The 15,222-nt window shown below is 49.5% G+C and overlaps 1 protein-coding gene across 2 annotated transcripts in view; it reads right to left on the reverse strand.

The window, feature by feature from the left end:
• Positions 1-1,879: 1,879 nt before the first annotated feature.
• STPG1 (sperm tail PG-rich repeat containing 1) overlaps positions 1,880-15,222 on the reverse strand; it is a 38,432-nt gene continuing 25,089 nt past the window's right edge. For both annotated transcript variants that reach the window (XM_036230188.1, XM_036230187.1), the window contains 3 exons: positions 12,816-12,981; positions 4,792-4,982; positions 1,880-2,874 (listed from right to left, as the gene is read on the reverse strand). In XM_036230188.1, the coding sequence (XP_036086081.1) occupies positions 2,798-2,874; positions 4,792-4,982; positions 12,816-12,981 (434 nt within the window). In that variant the 3' untranslated portion in view covers positions 1,880-2,797. The remainder of the gene's footprint in view (positions 2,875-4,791; positions 4,983-12,815; positions 12,982-15,222) is intronic.

Here is a 15,222-nt window from a genome sequence, read left to right on the forward strand (position 1 = left end):
TTTTATAAGAAAGCCTGATCTGTAAATGGGGGTGGGTGGGTGGGAAGCAGAACTGCCATGATTGAAGTCTGGAAGGATACCCGAGGGCTGCCCGCTGTCGCCTCACCCACATCACGGTGGCCTTTGAGACCAACCAGTCAACCCTGGGGCTTTAGAGATGACAGTTACAAATGGTCCAGGTAGACCGTGCCCCTCATTTTAAATCCAATGTGCTGGCGAGCCAGGGAAAGGAGGAACGGAGAGAAGGAGGGAGGAAGGGAGAGAGGCAGGGAAACATATGGGAGCCCTGATAAATAGTTGAAGTATATTTTTTAGACCCTCGCTACTCTGAGTGAGGTCCGTGGGCCAGCAGCATGGCTTACACCTAAAAGTAATGTGATGTTCTGTTTCAATTATATCTCGACTAAAAAGAGAGAAAGAAAAAGAAATGCAGACTCTCAGGCCCCACCCCAGACCTATAGAATCTGCCTTTTAACAAGCTCTCCAAGCGATCTGCGGGTACATTAACATTTGGAAGACACTTTATTTGGCTATCGGTGTACCCTAACCCTAACTAGACACATTATCATCACATTGAGAACTTGACTGAAGATACCCAAGCCCAGACCCTTCACAAATCAGAATTCTGAGGGTTGGGGCCTGGGCCTTTAACAGGTCCCAAGGTGACCCTAATGTCCAGAACAACTGGGGCTTGAGAAGCACTGGGCTGGACGGAGCTGGGAGCAGCCTGTCACATCCTGAGAGAGGCCGGATACAATCAAGACCCTCTGAGCTCAGGGCCTCGGCTACGGTCACGTCTCCTGTAGAACATGGATTCTGAATGGCCAAGAGCAGCCTTGCTGTTCTCTCCCCAGACCTCCCTCTTTCCTGACCCTGCTTGGAGGGGGCTCCTTCTGGAGAGACGGTCTCCACCCGCCAGCGCTCCACCCAGCTGCTCCGGAGGCCTGCTTTGTCCTCCAGCGCATCACCCCAGCCTCTGCCCGCAATGTTCTCAGGGCCGGCTGCTTCCAGCCCAGTGGCCTGCTAAGGTCCCCCAGAATCGGAGGGACCTAAAAACCAAAGCCTTGGGGTCTGGCCCCATTGTCAAGAGTCTGGGGTCAAAGAAGAATACAGCTCCAAGTGTCAGCTTTGAAAGAGTCTTCCAGAATGTTCAGCACCCAAGTGGACAGCTGATGGCCTGCAGAAGAGATTCCTTTAGGCCAAACCAAAAAAAAAAAAATTAAGTTGAAATAGGGTTGTAAACATTGCAGATCAAGGGATTACACATTTTAACGATTTCCCAGATTCGGCTGGGAAATCTGTCCATCTGGCAACAGCTCGCAGGAGCCCTGCTGGATGCTCCTTCAGTTGAGCAGCAGCCTCGGCTCCCGGAGTCACCACCCCTCGTCTGTTTTGCTCTGGGCATTGCCAGCCCCTGGAAGTGTTCGACCTTGAGTTCTCGGGTTCTAATCCAACTCTTCACTCCAAGGAGAATATAAGGACCTGAGAGGACGAAGCACGAGGAGTCCGGCCTTTGGATCCAGACCTCCACTGCTCTTCTCACAGTGCTCCAGCCACCTCCCGTCCATCCCAAAGCAATGGCGCCTTTGCGGGTTTCCGAGGGTCACAGGAAGGCCAGCTTTTGTGAGAAGCAAGAATTCAGTTTAATTGGATATGTTATTCCTTCTACCTCCCTTGCTTCACACACCCCTCCCTAAACGGAGAGCCAATCAGTGGCCGCTTCTGACGTGGGGGCCCAGGATGTGACATTCTCAGAGAAAAGTCAAAGGAGGGAGCAGAGGGGAAGTAAGAGGCCTCGGGGATGCAGGGAGCAGAGGGGAGAGGGAATGGGAGAGTTCTACTTACAAAAGTGAAAGATATCATCACTATTTGGGGGAAGGACGCGATGTGCGGCTACCTCTATGTCCTCGTGGTTCTTTGGGAACCATTTCCTCTTGCCGAGGGGAAACAATGCGGCAGGCCAGACAATATCCATGAGAGATTGTGTCAGACTTGAGCAGGAGGACGGGGAGGGGACAGAGACCAGCCCAGGGAAGGGGAAAGGCGGGGTGAACGTAAGAACGTGCAGGCTCGGGGTGTCGTGTGGCTTCCGTGACCCCAGAACCTCTGTTTCCAGGGCCCTGGCTCCAGCAGGATCCTGCCCACATCTGCTGTTGATACAGAGCCAATAAATGCATGTGTCCGCCTCTGCTGAAGGTGGGTGCTGAGCGCAAGTGACCCTGGGGACTGGCTGCTGTGCTCTTCCTGAAGGTGAGATGCAAAGGCTTAGCTGAGGGCCAGGGGCCCAGGCAACCCCTTTGTGTGTCTGTCACAGCACGTCTGGGCCTTCCCGCTCTCCAGGAGGAGCCTGGAAACCCAGGCCAGGACTGGGCGTGTCTGGGACACCGTGATGTGCTGTCCACCCCGCAGGCGCGCTCTGGGCCCCTGAGCCCTTGCTTAGCGTCAGGCTTCCAGGCGGGGCATCCACCCTCGGCTGTCTCCTCCCGGAGTCAGGAGCCCCTTGCGTCCGAGGGGAGGTGTCAGCCAGCCTGGATAGGTACATGGCGAAGTGACTGAAGGAGGCTCTATCCTCACGTAATCTCTGTTCAGGGAACCGTTAAAGTCAGTGGGGGTGGGGGGTCCGATCGCCAGGAGGTAGGTAGCTCAAGACCAGGACAAATGCAGCAGCCCAGCTGTCACGCCAGACCAGCAGCGTGGCAGAGCTGTCACTCATAAAGTACGCGTTCTCTGAATGAACGTCTTGGGGAACCGGGGTGGGGCAGCTGGTGGCCAGGGCTCTCCCCACACCTCTGTGAGGTCACAACACCGGGATCCACTTCTTGTCCTCGTTGTAGAGGAAGGACTGCTTTCCAGGGAATTCCGGCTTGTACGTGGCTGTGAGGAGAGAGAGCGGCAGCATTAAGATCTTGAGAACAGGCCAGTTGCTCCAATGCCTTGAATCCTACGTCATAGCTGGCAAGGTGGGTGGGACCCCTGTCCCAGCCCCTGAATCTTACATGTGGGGAGACAGAGAGAGCAAGAAACCGGCCCGAGGTCATCCGTCTTTTAACCGGCCGAGGCAGGACTCAGACCCCAGCTTGCCGCCTTCTTTAACTCTTTTTAATTTCTTTAATGGAAGAAAATTTACAAAAGCGTTTCTATGAAATTTGAAAGAAAATTTCATATCAAGTAAAGCAATGCTATTGAAGCAGCAAGGTGTCAGGTCGGTGGGGTTTCGTTTTGATTTAGTTCAGAAATTTCCAGAAAAGTGAAAACCACGACACTGCAGGTTCTCGAGGAAACCAGCAGCCAGGGCCACACAGGGCTTGGGGACCGCAACCTGGGGTGACTGGAAACTCTCATATTGGCATTGCTTGGTTAATGAGGGGCATGTATGGCCTCTGCTGGTTGCCTGGGAAGCGCTGAGGGGGGCACATGGCATCCAGGTAAATTTGCACCCACTAGAAGCCAAGAAGGCAGATGTTTGCATATGCTCATACCCAGGAGGCCCCTCAGGGGAGCCCACTTTGGCACAGGTGATCACAGAAGCAGGAACTGGTCGGCACCTGTGTGTCGGGTACCTTGCACCATGCACACATAGCACGGAGAAGATACTGAAACAAAGATCCTTGAGGACTGGGCCAAACAGGGTCAGACAAGGTCCCCACTGGTCCTCAGGCCTCCTGAGACCTCCCAGTAGAGCTCACCACTCATGTGGAGCATTAGAACATTTACTGAGCCAGACTGAGCTCTTCCCAGACTGACCAGATGACCTTAAGATCAAACCTCTGCAGTCTCGTTGGCTTGGTTACATTTCTGAGGCCGAAGCTCTAAGAACGACTTTGTTCCTGTCCTGACAACCTTATATTCTACTCACCTGTGTGTTTGGAGGAGGAGGTGTCTCCCCTGCCGTGCGAACACCTCTGGGGGAAACCACCAGGCCTGAGGCACCTTTGCCTCTGCAGAATGTGAGCATCATTCATGCTCATTGAAAGACTGAATTTAACAGACCTGCAGCCACCACAGCTCCGCCTTCCTCCTCTCATGCCCCCTGCCCACCAGCACTCCTGTCAGTCCCCAGTGCCACCACCTCCAGCCAACGTCATGGAGTGGTAAATAGCTAAGGGGCTCTGGAGAGCTACAAACAGGTCTGGGGGTACGAAGACCATCCACCAGAGCGAGTCCCTCATGCTGGCAGAGAGATCCCAGAGGTAACAGGGTACCACTGGGAGTGGAACTAGGTGGCTTAAAAGAGCAGCTCCAGTAACTAGTCCCTGGTTTATTTCAAGACTAACTGGGCGAGAGGGAAGCCGGCCTGGCTGCCTGCCCTGCCCCTTGCTCACGGAGGATCTGCAGACAACTTCCTCTCCAGGCCGACCCCTATCTGTGAGTGACTCGGCCAGACTAGCCCAGTGATTTAAACATTCTGAAGAACATGAACTTTTTCAACAACCTGACGAAAGCCCCTTCCCCCAGAAAAAATAATGTCTGCATGCTCTAAATCTGCAGACCATGTCGGCGTCATGGACTCCATGGAGCCCGTCTCTAAGCCTCTTGGGTGTTTGAACCCCTAGCCTGGATCATCTCTAAGAGCCCTTTCACCTCAAAAAACAAGCAAGCAAGCAAACAAACAAACCCCCCAAAACTTTATAGTCTGAAAACATAAAGCTGAAAAGTCTTCTAAATCTACTCTAACTCCTGTAACCTGTTTGGCAAACAGCCTAGAAATCAGTGGCATTTGGTGGCCCAGGAATGATGGACAATTCCAGATTTGGTTTTCACAATCATCTGGTGTTCTTAGAATCCTCTGACCTGGGCCGGGCAGGCCGGGCTGGGAAGGTGCCATCGTCCAGCGGCTGGTGTTGGATACGAAGGATGCACTGGAGATGAAATGCTTGGGAGGCCCCACGTAGTCCACGATCTCGTACTGACCAGGGCCTGGGAGAGACGGCTTTGGGGGCAGAGGCAGAGGACTGGCGGAGAAGTTCAGGATGGGATTTCTCCTTTAGGAAAGACAAAACGTGAGGACGTCACTAAGGCACTCTTTTGGGGAAACTGTAGTTTTTGGACTTGGCAGAGGCTGGCCCAGCACTGAGTGGTCTGCAGGAGGACTGGACATGGCAAAGACACCTATTTCTTCTCTGGCTCCACTGCTAGTGAGTGGGGGTCTTGGGTCTTGGTTGCCTCTTCTGCACAATGGGCCTCTAGTAGTACCTACCTTGTAGGCTTGGTGTCAGGATTAAAGGAGATGATGCATACCTAAAACACAGTACTCAAGACAGAGCCCAGCACCAAGTGGGAGCTCAGTACACGTCACTGCTGTAATGTGATTGAACGAATCAGGAATGGCAGCGTTTGCTCGCTGCCAACTCTGCTCAACTGTTAGTACCTGGCTAGAGATTTGTATGAAGAGCTGAGGCCTTGCATGAGCCCTGTGGGAGGAGCATGGGCGATCCACCTGCGATGTCTGCTATGGCCAAGGAAAGGAAAGGAGCATCACACATTCCAGGGATTTGCCGTCCCAACACTAGTAGATCTCTACAGTATTCCACTGTTGACATTTTAGAATCCCACCAAACGTCTTCCTGGCAAAACAGGATGTGGGGGTGGAAAAATACGGGGTTGCAACCTAAAGGACTTCTACCTAACACTCACCACTTACAGGGTAATTTGTTTTCAGGTCTTTCTTCCCCTCCTTCAGGAAAGGGGGTCTCTCATGTCTAGTATTAAGAGAATAAATGAAAGAGAAATGGAACCTGTACTTGAGCCCTAGTTCTATCACTAATTCACTCTGGGCCTCAGTCTCTCCATCTGTAAAATGAGGGGTGTTGGACATGACGATCTCTAAAGTCCCTTCCAGCTGGGACCTTCCATCCTTGATTCATAGAGGTCCACTGGGTTGCCCAGGGAATGCTGGGACTTTTATGGGAGTCACGCTACTCCCTGGCCATGCAATAGAAGGGCTGCCTACTTCTGCCCCGTACCTGAAGCTTCCTCTAAGGTTTCTGCACTGGACAGCCACAGGAGACAGGCTAGCTTGAAGCCAACCCATCTGAGCAGAGGAGACTGGGATTTCTGGCCACTGGACGTGTGCCGCCCTTTAGCCAGCACCTTCTGGAGCAGAGATGTTCTTAAACTCAGAGAGCTCAAGGGGACTTAAAGATGTTTTATCCAATCTCCTTATTTTGCTAAAGAAGTTGGTGCCAAAGAAAGCAAGTCACCCAAAGTGCAGAGCACGTTAGTGGGAATGCCTGGACCAGAGCTCAATCCTCAGGTGCCTAGCAATTTGGGAAAAGCATGATGGCAGAAGCGAATTTTTGAGTTTTAGAGTCACACAGACCTGATTCTGAATTCTAGCCATGTCACTCACTGGCTGTGAGACTTCAGACAAGTCCCCTGACCTCTCTGAACCGCAGCGAGGCTCAATAACACCCATTCTTGACAAAGGAGAGGATGGAGAAAAGGCCTATAAGGCACCTAATATGCGCCAGCACACAGTAAGTGTTCAATAAAAGTAGTTATTATTATAATGATCCCTGCAGCACCACCGCTGGCTGCTTGGTCTCAGAGGAGCAGCAGAGCCGCAGGAAAGGGATATTAGGGGACTTCCTCACCCAGAGTCACCCTGAGGCCATGACACTCCCACTGCCAGGGAGGCCTGTTGAAAGCCACCTTAAATCTGCCTAAGGCTCACATCTCATGATGGAGGAACAGCTGGTTAGGATGCTTATATTTAGAACAAAGGTGCCTATAGGCAAAAGAGAAAAAACATCCCTTCTTCTTCTCCAGCTGGCTTAGAAGAACTGGTTATGGTGTGGATCAACCACCTCGCCCTTATAAATAAAAGCTGGCTGCTCCTTGTTCTGGCTTGGGTCACCCCTTCAAAGAACCCCCGGAAGTTTGATGAGTATGTGACTGGCATCATTTAATGAGTGTGTGACTGGGCATTAGAGCTGGAATGAGCCAACTATTGTATGAGGTCGCCCAATTGGTCTGGGTCACCCCCAAGCCCAATTGAGAAGACCATGAGGTGTCTTCTTTCCCACCCAGGGACAGCCAGCAGGAGGCTGGGCGGGCTGGCTCAATGTCTCATCATGATCTTGTGAAGCATGGGTGAGAGAGGTCCCCTACCCTCCACTCCACAAACGTGCCCGGGAGCAGCTCAGCACTGTCAGCTCAGCCCTCTGGATCTCAGAGATACCCAACACCTGTGCGGCTCCGCACCAGATATTCTGGGGACTCCAGATTGTTCTGTGCTAAGACACAGACCCGGAATGCTCCTAAGGGCCTGACAATCCACTGCTGGTGGCAATCGCGACTGGCAGCAACTTAAGGCAGTACAGGCCTTGCACTCCGGCAGACTTGGGTTTGGACCTCCACCTCCCCATTCACTATCTGTGTGTCCGTAGAGGAGACTCTTCACCTCCCCAAGCCTCAGGGTTGTTTCAAAGAGTAACTAGTGCTTTACTCGTATTATTATTTAACAATTATGAAATGTTAGAATAGAGATCGAAAGTCTGCATTGAAAGTGGAGAAAGATGGGGGAGTGGAGGCAGGGGGTGCGGAGAGAGAGAGAAGAGAGAAGAGAGAAGAGAGGCAGACACTGATTCCAAATGAGCAAATCCAGAAATTACCCTGAGAGAGACAGCATTTGCCCTGAAAGGTAAGCAGGAATTCTTCAGGTGGAAAAGGTGGGGAAGGGAGCATTTCCGGCAGAGGAAACGGCAAGGGCAAAAGTCGCAGCGGCCCCGTTCCCGGAACTGGAACACAGGGAGACACAGGGCAGGCCACCTAGACTGCCTTCGACCCTCAGTCCACCCATGATTTCTGGGTCGTTCCCTCGTTTTGGACCCTCCACTTGCACAGACCTTCATGAGAAGCTAAAGGAAAATCTCCTCTTTACGACCTCTCAATCCAGCCTAATCTCCTCTGCCCCTGCTCCCACGTCAGCTTCCAGAAACACCTGACACAGCGCTGTTCAGCGACTCCATGCCTTCGCCCATGCTGCTCCTTCCGCCAGGAGCACCGACTTGCCCTGCAAACTCTGATTCATTCTTCACTCCTCTGCTCCTCGGGTCGAGGCCCTCTCTCCTCCCCAGGCCCCCGCCTCCCTGTCTGGGGAAGCATGAGTTTTAGAGTCAGATGGAGCTGGATTCCACTCCCTGGTCCACCACCTTGGCGCGTCTGCGCTTCGTCTGTGAACTGCGTATGCAACACGGACCTGTAGGAGACTTGGAAGCCTGACACTAGATGCATCTATGAAAGCTCTTAGTCTCTCTTTGCACAGAACATGCTAGATTTCCTAGGGCCTTACTTGTCTAGCTCTTTAAGAGAGGGGGGCAGGTCTGACTTATCTTCGAGGGCCCATTCTATTCCCAAGACATTGGCTGGACTGAAGGGAAGCAAGTGGGGGAACCCAGACGCCTGAACCCCCCTGACAGTTTTGTCATTGTCCAGGGCCGCTCCCCATGTGTCACGGCACAAACTGCAAAGGTCAGGCTGGATCAAACCCAGGGCTGCCCTCAACGCATCGTGACCAGAGCTTTTATGAGCCTCATCGCTCAGTTATAAAAGCCAACCTGGTCCTGCCCCGTGCAAAGAAAAACATCTATCAAAAGCTCTGAGTTGGCCACAGCTGGATTAAGTGTATTTGTAGCTTCCAAGGTGAGCTGTTTGCAAATCACCCAAGAATAATGAATGTCTCAGAGGACTCAGCAGGTCGCTGGGGGAAGGCATCCGAGACCCTCTGGACACTCCCAGACACAGCTTCACTCTGCCTCGGGGATTCCCAGGGTCTGGAGGGATAAAGGGGCAATTTTTTCTCATCATTAAAGGGCAGCCGATGCCTCTGGGGTGGAATGCAGTATCTGTTTAACAGGGTAGTGGGTGACAGATTACAGCGCTTGGGAAGAAGCGCCCCATATCTAATTGAAAATCCCAGGGGAACTTTAGGTGGGTCCAGCGTAATTACCCAAATTGGAGCGGAGCCAACATTGCTTGATTCTTAGGCTGTGGCTGTGACAGAACGGCGTGTCCCTGCAAAACCAGTGGCTTAAAACTGCAGGAAGTAGATCAAGGGTTAGAAAGATGTCAGTGGGTGTTTCTCCTTGCTGGTGAGTGTGAGTTGGAAGGCAGCACCTAGGAGGAACTGTTTTATCTCCAAAAGCCCTTATTTCTGACTCACCCCGACTGATTGAGTCATCACCGGGATGGATAATCGAGATCTGAAGAAGTGAAAGCTTGGCTGACACTTCTCTTCTAAAGACCCCTGGAAGCTGATAAATCCTCTTAGCTTTGAGCTGGCAAGGTGGCCGTACAAAAGAGACACCCTGTGAGGTGTTCTTCTGCTAAGGAGCCCAGAAATGGCCACAGTAACATCCCACCGGCCCCAAACACAACATCTGCCCTACAGGGCCCACTAGGAAAACATCAGGAGAGTGCACCTACTTTAATAAAAACACAAGTTACATGCATCAAGAGCATCCCTACTATGTCCCGGACCCAGCGAGCTGTGTGGGTTATGTTATTTTATCCTCGCAAGCATCTTGTGAAGTGCTCTTGTTCCAATTTGCAGAGGACGAATTTGAATTTCCGGGGAGGGAGTTAAGTGACCCCCTACCCCCAGGTTTTCAGGGCTGGTGAGTTGGGAGGTGGGAGAATTGGGGGCCCAGCTTCCGGCCTGTGCTTATACCCACTAGGCCACACCGCCTCCCCAGGAGACATGACAAGCCCAGGTCCCTCGCCTACCTCCTGAGCACTCCCATCACATCGCCCGACCTCTCACCTCTCTGGGCTTCACTTCTGTTGGTTGGTGACAGAGGACAAACAACTCCAGGGAGAAGGACCATCTCCCTGGTTCTTCCCGCATCCCAACGAACGCAGAGCCAAAACGTTATCTTCGCAAGCTGGAACCCTACCAAAGAATGGGGAGCCCATCGCTTCCAACAAACAGGGGTCAGACCTCGCGTCCCGTTGCACGCATGCGAAACCTGAGCTGCACGTGTTTCCGAAAAAGAAGTTCTGGTGACAGTTCTCAGGTTTTCCATCACTGCCTCACGCAGCCCTGGAGATCTAAATATGTTCAGTCTTAATGTGGACAAAGTTCCACCGGAAGTTACATACGGATGGAAAGGAAAGAATGCAGACCTTCTTAGGGACCTAATGTTTTTGGTACGTGGTACCGTAGGCACGATCGTCCCTTTTCCCTCTGAGGACACAGGAGCACCTACAGAACTTGAATTTAGGAGCCTGGAGTTTGGCTATTCCCTCAATAATACAATATTCAGCGGTATCTTTGCTTCACATTACATTCTTTCTTCCTTATTCAACATAAACGGATGGATGCTTTTTAAGAATAATTCAAAGCATGCTTTGGTTTTCTCTTCTTGTTTTTTAAATGAAATTATAGATTTCTCAGCTTCACTCCTTTCGTGTCAATTTAAAAATAAATTTGTGGACTTCCTGTGGGTCCAGGCTGGCTCCTTGTTCACTGCCCCCTATCTGCTCTCCTAAGCGACACAGTGAGCAAACCTGGGGTCATAGAGGGTCAGGAATGGAAAGACCTCCCCTCTTTTCACACATAGAGACATGAAGCTAAGAGAGGTGCTGAGAACAGCCCCAGACCACAGAGCCAGTTAACACAAATATCCTGCCGCAGAGGCCAGACCACCATCCACTCACCAAGGTAAACCCAAGTTTAAGAGACACTGGGTTTAACAGATGCCTCTACTGCAGGCCTTCTAGAGCCTTTAATAAGCCCATGTACACTGTGATGCTCCCAGGGGCAGAGGGTTTGGAAGCAGTGCTTCCAAGGCTAATATTAACCAAGGTTCCGTCATTCACAAAACATTACAAAGAGCCAGTGAGGCCCAGACACCCCCGCACCTGCCAATACCACTGCACTGCCAACCTGGAAAGACTGCCCTTGGAACTGCGTGGGGTCACATGGCCCGGCTTTTTGTTGCACTGCTCTGCCTGCCCTGGAGTTGCTCTCAGGTGAGCCTGGCTGAGGGTATGTATGGTGTTCTGTTCACCTAAACAGCCACACAGCCTCCCGCATGGAACCAGAAACCTCCAGAGCCTTTTGACTGACTGATGCAAATAAATGAGAATATTACAAACTGCTCATTCAAACCTAAGCAAAACCGAATGACAGTTCTCTAGGGAAAGTAATTAAACACTGAGTATTCTCCACCATTTCTTTGATGAAGCTTCCAGATTCGAGCTGAGGGCTTGAGTTGCCATGCCAAACATCTGTATCCTATATCCTAATATGCCTGCAGCATAGAGAATAGCAGCTATAATAATAATAGCTATTTTCAAGTACTTTCTCATCGAATCCTCACAAAAACCCCTACAAAATAAGATTCTTATCTCCAGCTAATAACGTGGAAACTGAAGCTCAAAGAGAAGTGCCTGCAAAGGACAGAGTCAGGGTTCACACTCAGATCTCCAAAGGCTGCCCTTTGGCCCACTCTCCTTGCTGGCTGAGTAGGGGAAAGGCGGTGCGCAATGGTGCCCTGAGCCAACACGGAGGCAGGGAGTCCCTGGCGTTCGGAGAGAGGCTGTTTCTAGAGACTTTCCATCCTCGATCCTGAGCCCTGGAGCCTGGAAAGGGTTGACCGACGTATAGGACCCGAGAACCAAAGGGCAAGAAGGATGTCCCCACCTGAGGTCTGAATCCCTTCTCCAGATTCTAAGTGAATTTGTCAGGCTCGCAACTTGCTCCTCTCCCTAATTCTCGTCTCCTTGCCCTGGCCTGATGGTCAGAGGATGCCTAATGTTGCCAGCCTTCCTGAGCCTCATGGACTTTCCACCTGCTGTAACTACGAATGAGGCCAGCCACCTGCCTGACCTCTCTGAAGGGACCCAGGTGGCTTTCCACTCAGTCTCAGCCCCACTGGCCAGCCCTCCCAGTAGCCAGTCCTGCCTGGAGAGAACTGTACAAGGATGAGGTCTTAGGTGGTGACAAGAGGACTGAACTTAACTTTAGTGAGTTCTAGAAGTTCTAGAACCATTTGAGAAAAAAAAAAAAAAAAACCTGTGAGATTTTAAGCCTCTTAGGTGAAAGTAACATAAGATGTACAAGATATTAAAAATGGGAACACAAATAAATCCCTGTCTTTGCTTTTTAAATTTGTGTTAATATTAAGTCACCCTTGGTACCTGCTATACATATGCCAAATGTGTCTTTTTAAATCTAAAAGCAACACTATGAGGCACGAATTATCCCCACTTTATAGATGAGGGCATGGAGGCTCAGAGGGGTTAGGACAGTGCCCTAGGTCACACAACATGAAAACAGCAGAGCTGAAGTTCAAATCCAGTAGGTCTGACCAACTCCCAAGTCTGTGCTGTAACTTACCAGTACAAGACTATGAGAGCCCCACTGCCTCTGTATGTCCTGACACCCCAGTGGAGATTTTATGTTATAAAACAGAATAACGTCAACACCAGGAGAGTAAAGCACAGCATCATGGGAGATATGGAAAGATCCAGACAGTCCTGAGTCTGAATCCCAGTGGCATCTCAAATTAGCTGTGTGGACTTAGGCAAATCTCTCAGCCTCACTGAAGCCTAGTTTCCTCCTCTATGAAATAAGAATAATTCTTCCAACAGTGTTATTATGATAACGGAATAAAATGTTAAGTTCCTGGCCCATAATAGATGCTCAATAAATATTATGCATTCAATATGTATTTATTGAACACCCACTATGTGCCAGCAAGGACCCCTGGAGGCTGACCTAGTGCTGAGTCTCGCCTAGCAGTGACATCACTTTGGGGTTCTGCTCAGAACCACCTGTCAAAAGTAAGATCAGAATAATCAGAACTCACGGGATAAGAGTCTTTTTCGGAATTTTGATGTGATCATTTGGATTGTAATAACCGGGTCCTGGGCCTGTTGACGTCAGTTTTAATCCACGGCTGGTTTTTGATTTAAAACAAGACATTAGTATATTCGGCGACTTCTTCACAAGGGATTCGTTGACATTATAGTACCCTAAACGGAAAGGAATTTTAAAACAGAATAAGAAACTCTTCTCAAAGAAATAAAAAGCCTATCTTATGCTTAAGAATACATTAAATGACTATAAGGTATTATCACTCCGAAACGGTAAAATGGAAGGGCAGCTTGGAATAACTAAAAATAACAGTCACCATTTGGAGAACGCATGTGACAAGCATCCCATACTTAGCTCATTTACTCCTCCCAGGTGCCCAACGATGTAATGATCATCACCTCCTTTCTAAATATAAGGAAATTGAGGCTTGGGTATTACAGATTTGCTCCCCTTCCTCCACTATAAAGTAAGAGTAATAATTCTTTCAACAATAGGGTGGTTATAATAGTTGAGTAACATTTTAGGTTCCTGGCACACAGTAGTTGTTTAATAACTGTTATGTGGCCAAGAAATATTTATTGAGCATCTACTATGTGGACCTAGGGCTACCAGTCTCCAAAGCTCATGCTTTCCCACTATGCCCTGTCTCAAGAGACTGTGACAGAATAAAATTCGTATGGCTGTGCACAAAGCTTCAAGGAAGAAGAGAGATCTGCGGCGAAGAGGAAGCAGGCTTATCCCTAAATTGTCAGTAGCCCTGTCAACGGGTAGAGGTGTTTTGGGGGTGCAAGAAACAGTGCTAGGTAAAAGCCTTGAAGATGTCTGCACCCTGACCCAGGATTCCCATTATTCGGAAATTAATAAAATTATTTAACATAATGGAAAACCTCTCAGCAGGAAGATGTACGCCACAGAAGCAGCTACAATGTGAGAAAGAATAGCCTAGATGTCCAAGAGTAGTTATGAGAACTGCAGCCCAGAACTACAGAATGGCTATGATAACTACAGCCCCATATGGTAGAATGTCAGCCCAGACAAGGGTAAACGGGAAGACCATAAGGTCACGTGACCATATGTTTGAAAATAAAGGTAAGTGAAAAAAGTAAAATAAAGCCTGAAAGTCTATGTGTACCACGCATGATAGCATCTATGTACAAATGGATACATCTGGATAACTATAAGCGGGAACCCAGAATAGTGGAAACAGTTATATTAATGATGGCGTTACGGGTGGGAAAAGTATTTCATGTTTTCTGAACATTTCAAAGTTGATTTTGTTTCAAATAAAATTTAATGTTCCTCTGCGAAATTACTGAAAGCAACAATACGGTACATATTAGCAAGATTTTATTTAAAGGGTCATACCCAGTGATGGCAAGGGACAACAGGCGCCTCAGAGAAGCAGGGCAAATTGTCGCTGGGCTGAAGAGCAATTCGGTCACAAATAGCAAAAACCTTAAATACTCAACATACCTTTTGACTTAGCACTTTCACTTTAAGCTACTTATATGACAATCTTGATTGCACACAAGTTGCGAGCTACACGAATGTGTTTGCTGTCACCGTATTTATATTAGTGATCAGTTTAAAACGACCTAAATTTCCAACAAGAAGGCATTATTCCTTCCTTATGGTACCGCCATACAAAGGAATACTACATACACATCTGTGTTAAAAATGTTGTTCTAGGAGGATTTTTAATAATGTCAAAAGATGTTTCTAATATATGGTTAAGTTTTTTTTTTAAAAAGCTGATGTCCAATTAGCAGCATTTATAATATTGTTAACCTATCTCTCATATTATCTTTCTGTTTCTTTTTTTCCTCTCTCATGGTATATATTAACCCCTACGGGGGGCGGGGCGGGGAAGGTTACAGCAATGCTTGATTATAAAATGCCGAAAAGCAGAAGCAAAGAATAAAAGGCATTCATGTTCCCGGGCCGGAGAGACCCAAGGGTGACGACGTCCTGGTGTATTTACTTCCTGTCTTTTCCCAAGTGTTGAGCTCACTGTGGATTCCATTCTGTAACCCACGTTCTTCAAGTGACACAGTAACATAGGCATTTTCCCAGGTTCTAATAACCTTTTCTTAAAAAGGAAAAACAGGACATTGGCGATATGCTTGGCACATGTAAACTTTAGAAAATTCAACCGGCGAATGTGGAAAGGTGAGCGTTTTCAGAATGGAAGGCAGGTCAGACCAGAGCCCTCAGCCCCTGAGGCGGCTCGGAGCAGCAGCGGGACCCAGCAGGTGCCAGTCAGGCTACACATCTGGTGTCCTGGCACAGAAGGGGAAGGGGAAACCCCAGCGTCACTTCCTAGAGGTCAAAGCAGCTTGTTTCTGGCGGATTGCCCAGGCTCTGGCCCCTGGCAAGTGGCGCTGGGGAGGGCATCCGAA

This window comes from Rousettus aegyptiacus, unplaced genomic scaffold (genome assembly GCF_014176215.1).
Source record: "Rousettus aegyptiacus isolate mRouAeg1 unplaced genomic scaffold, mRouAeg1.p scaffold_m13_p_1, whole genome shotgun sequence".
NCBI lineage: Eukaryota > Metazoa > Chordata > Mammalia > Chiroptera > Pteropodidae > Rousettus > Rousettus aegyptiacus.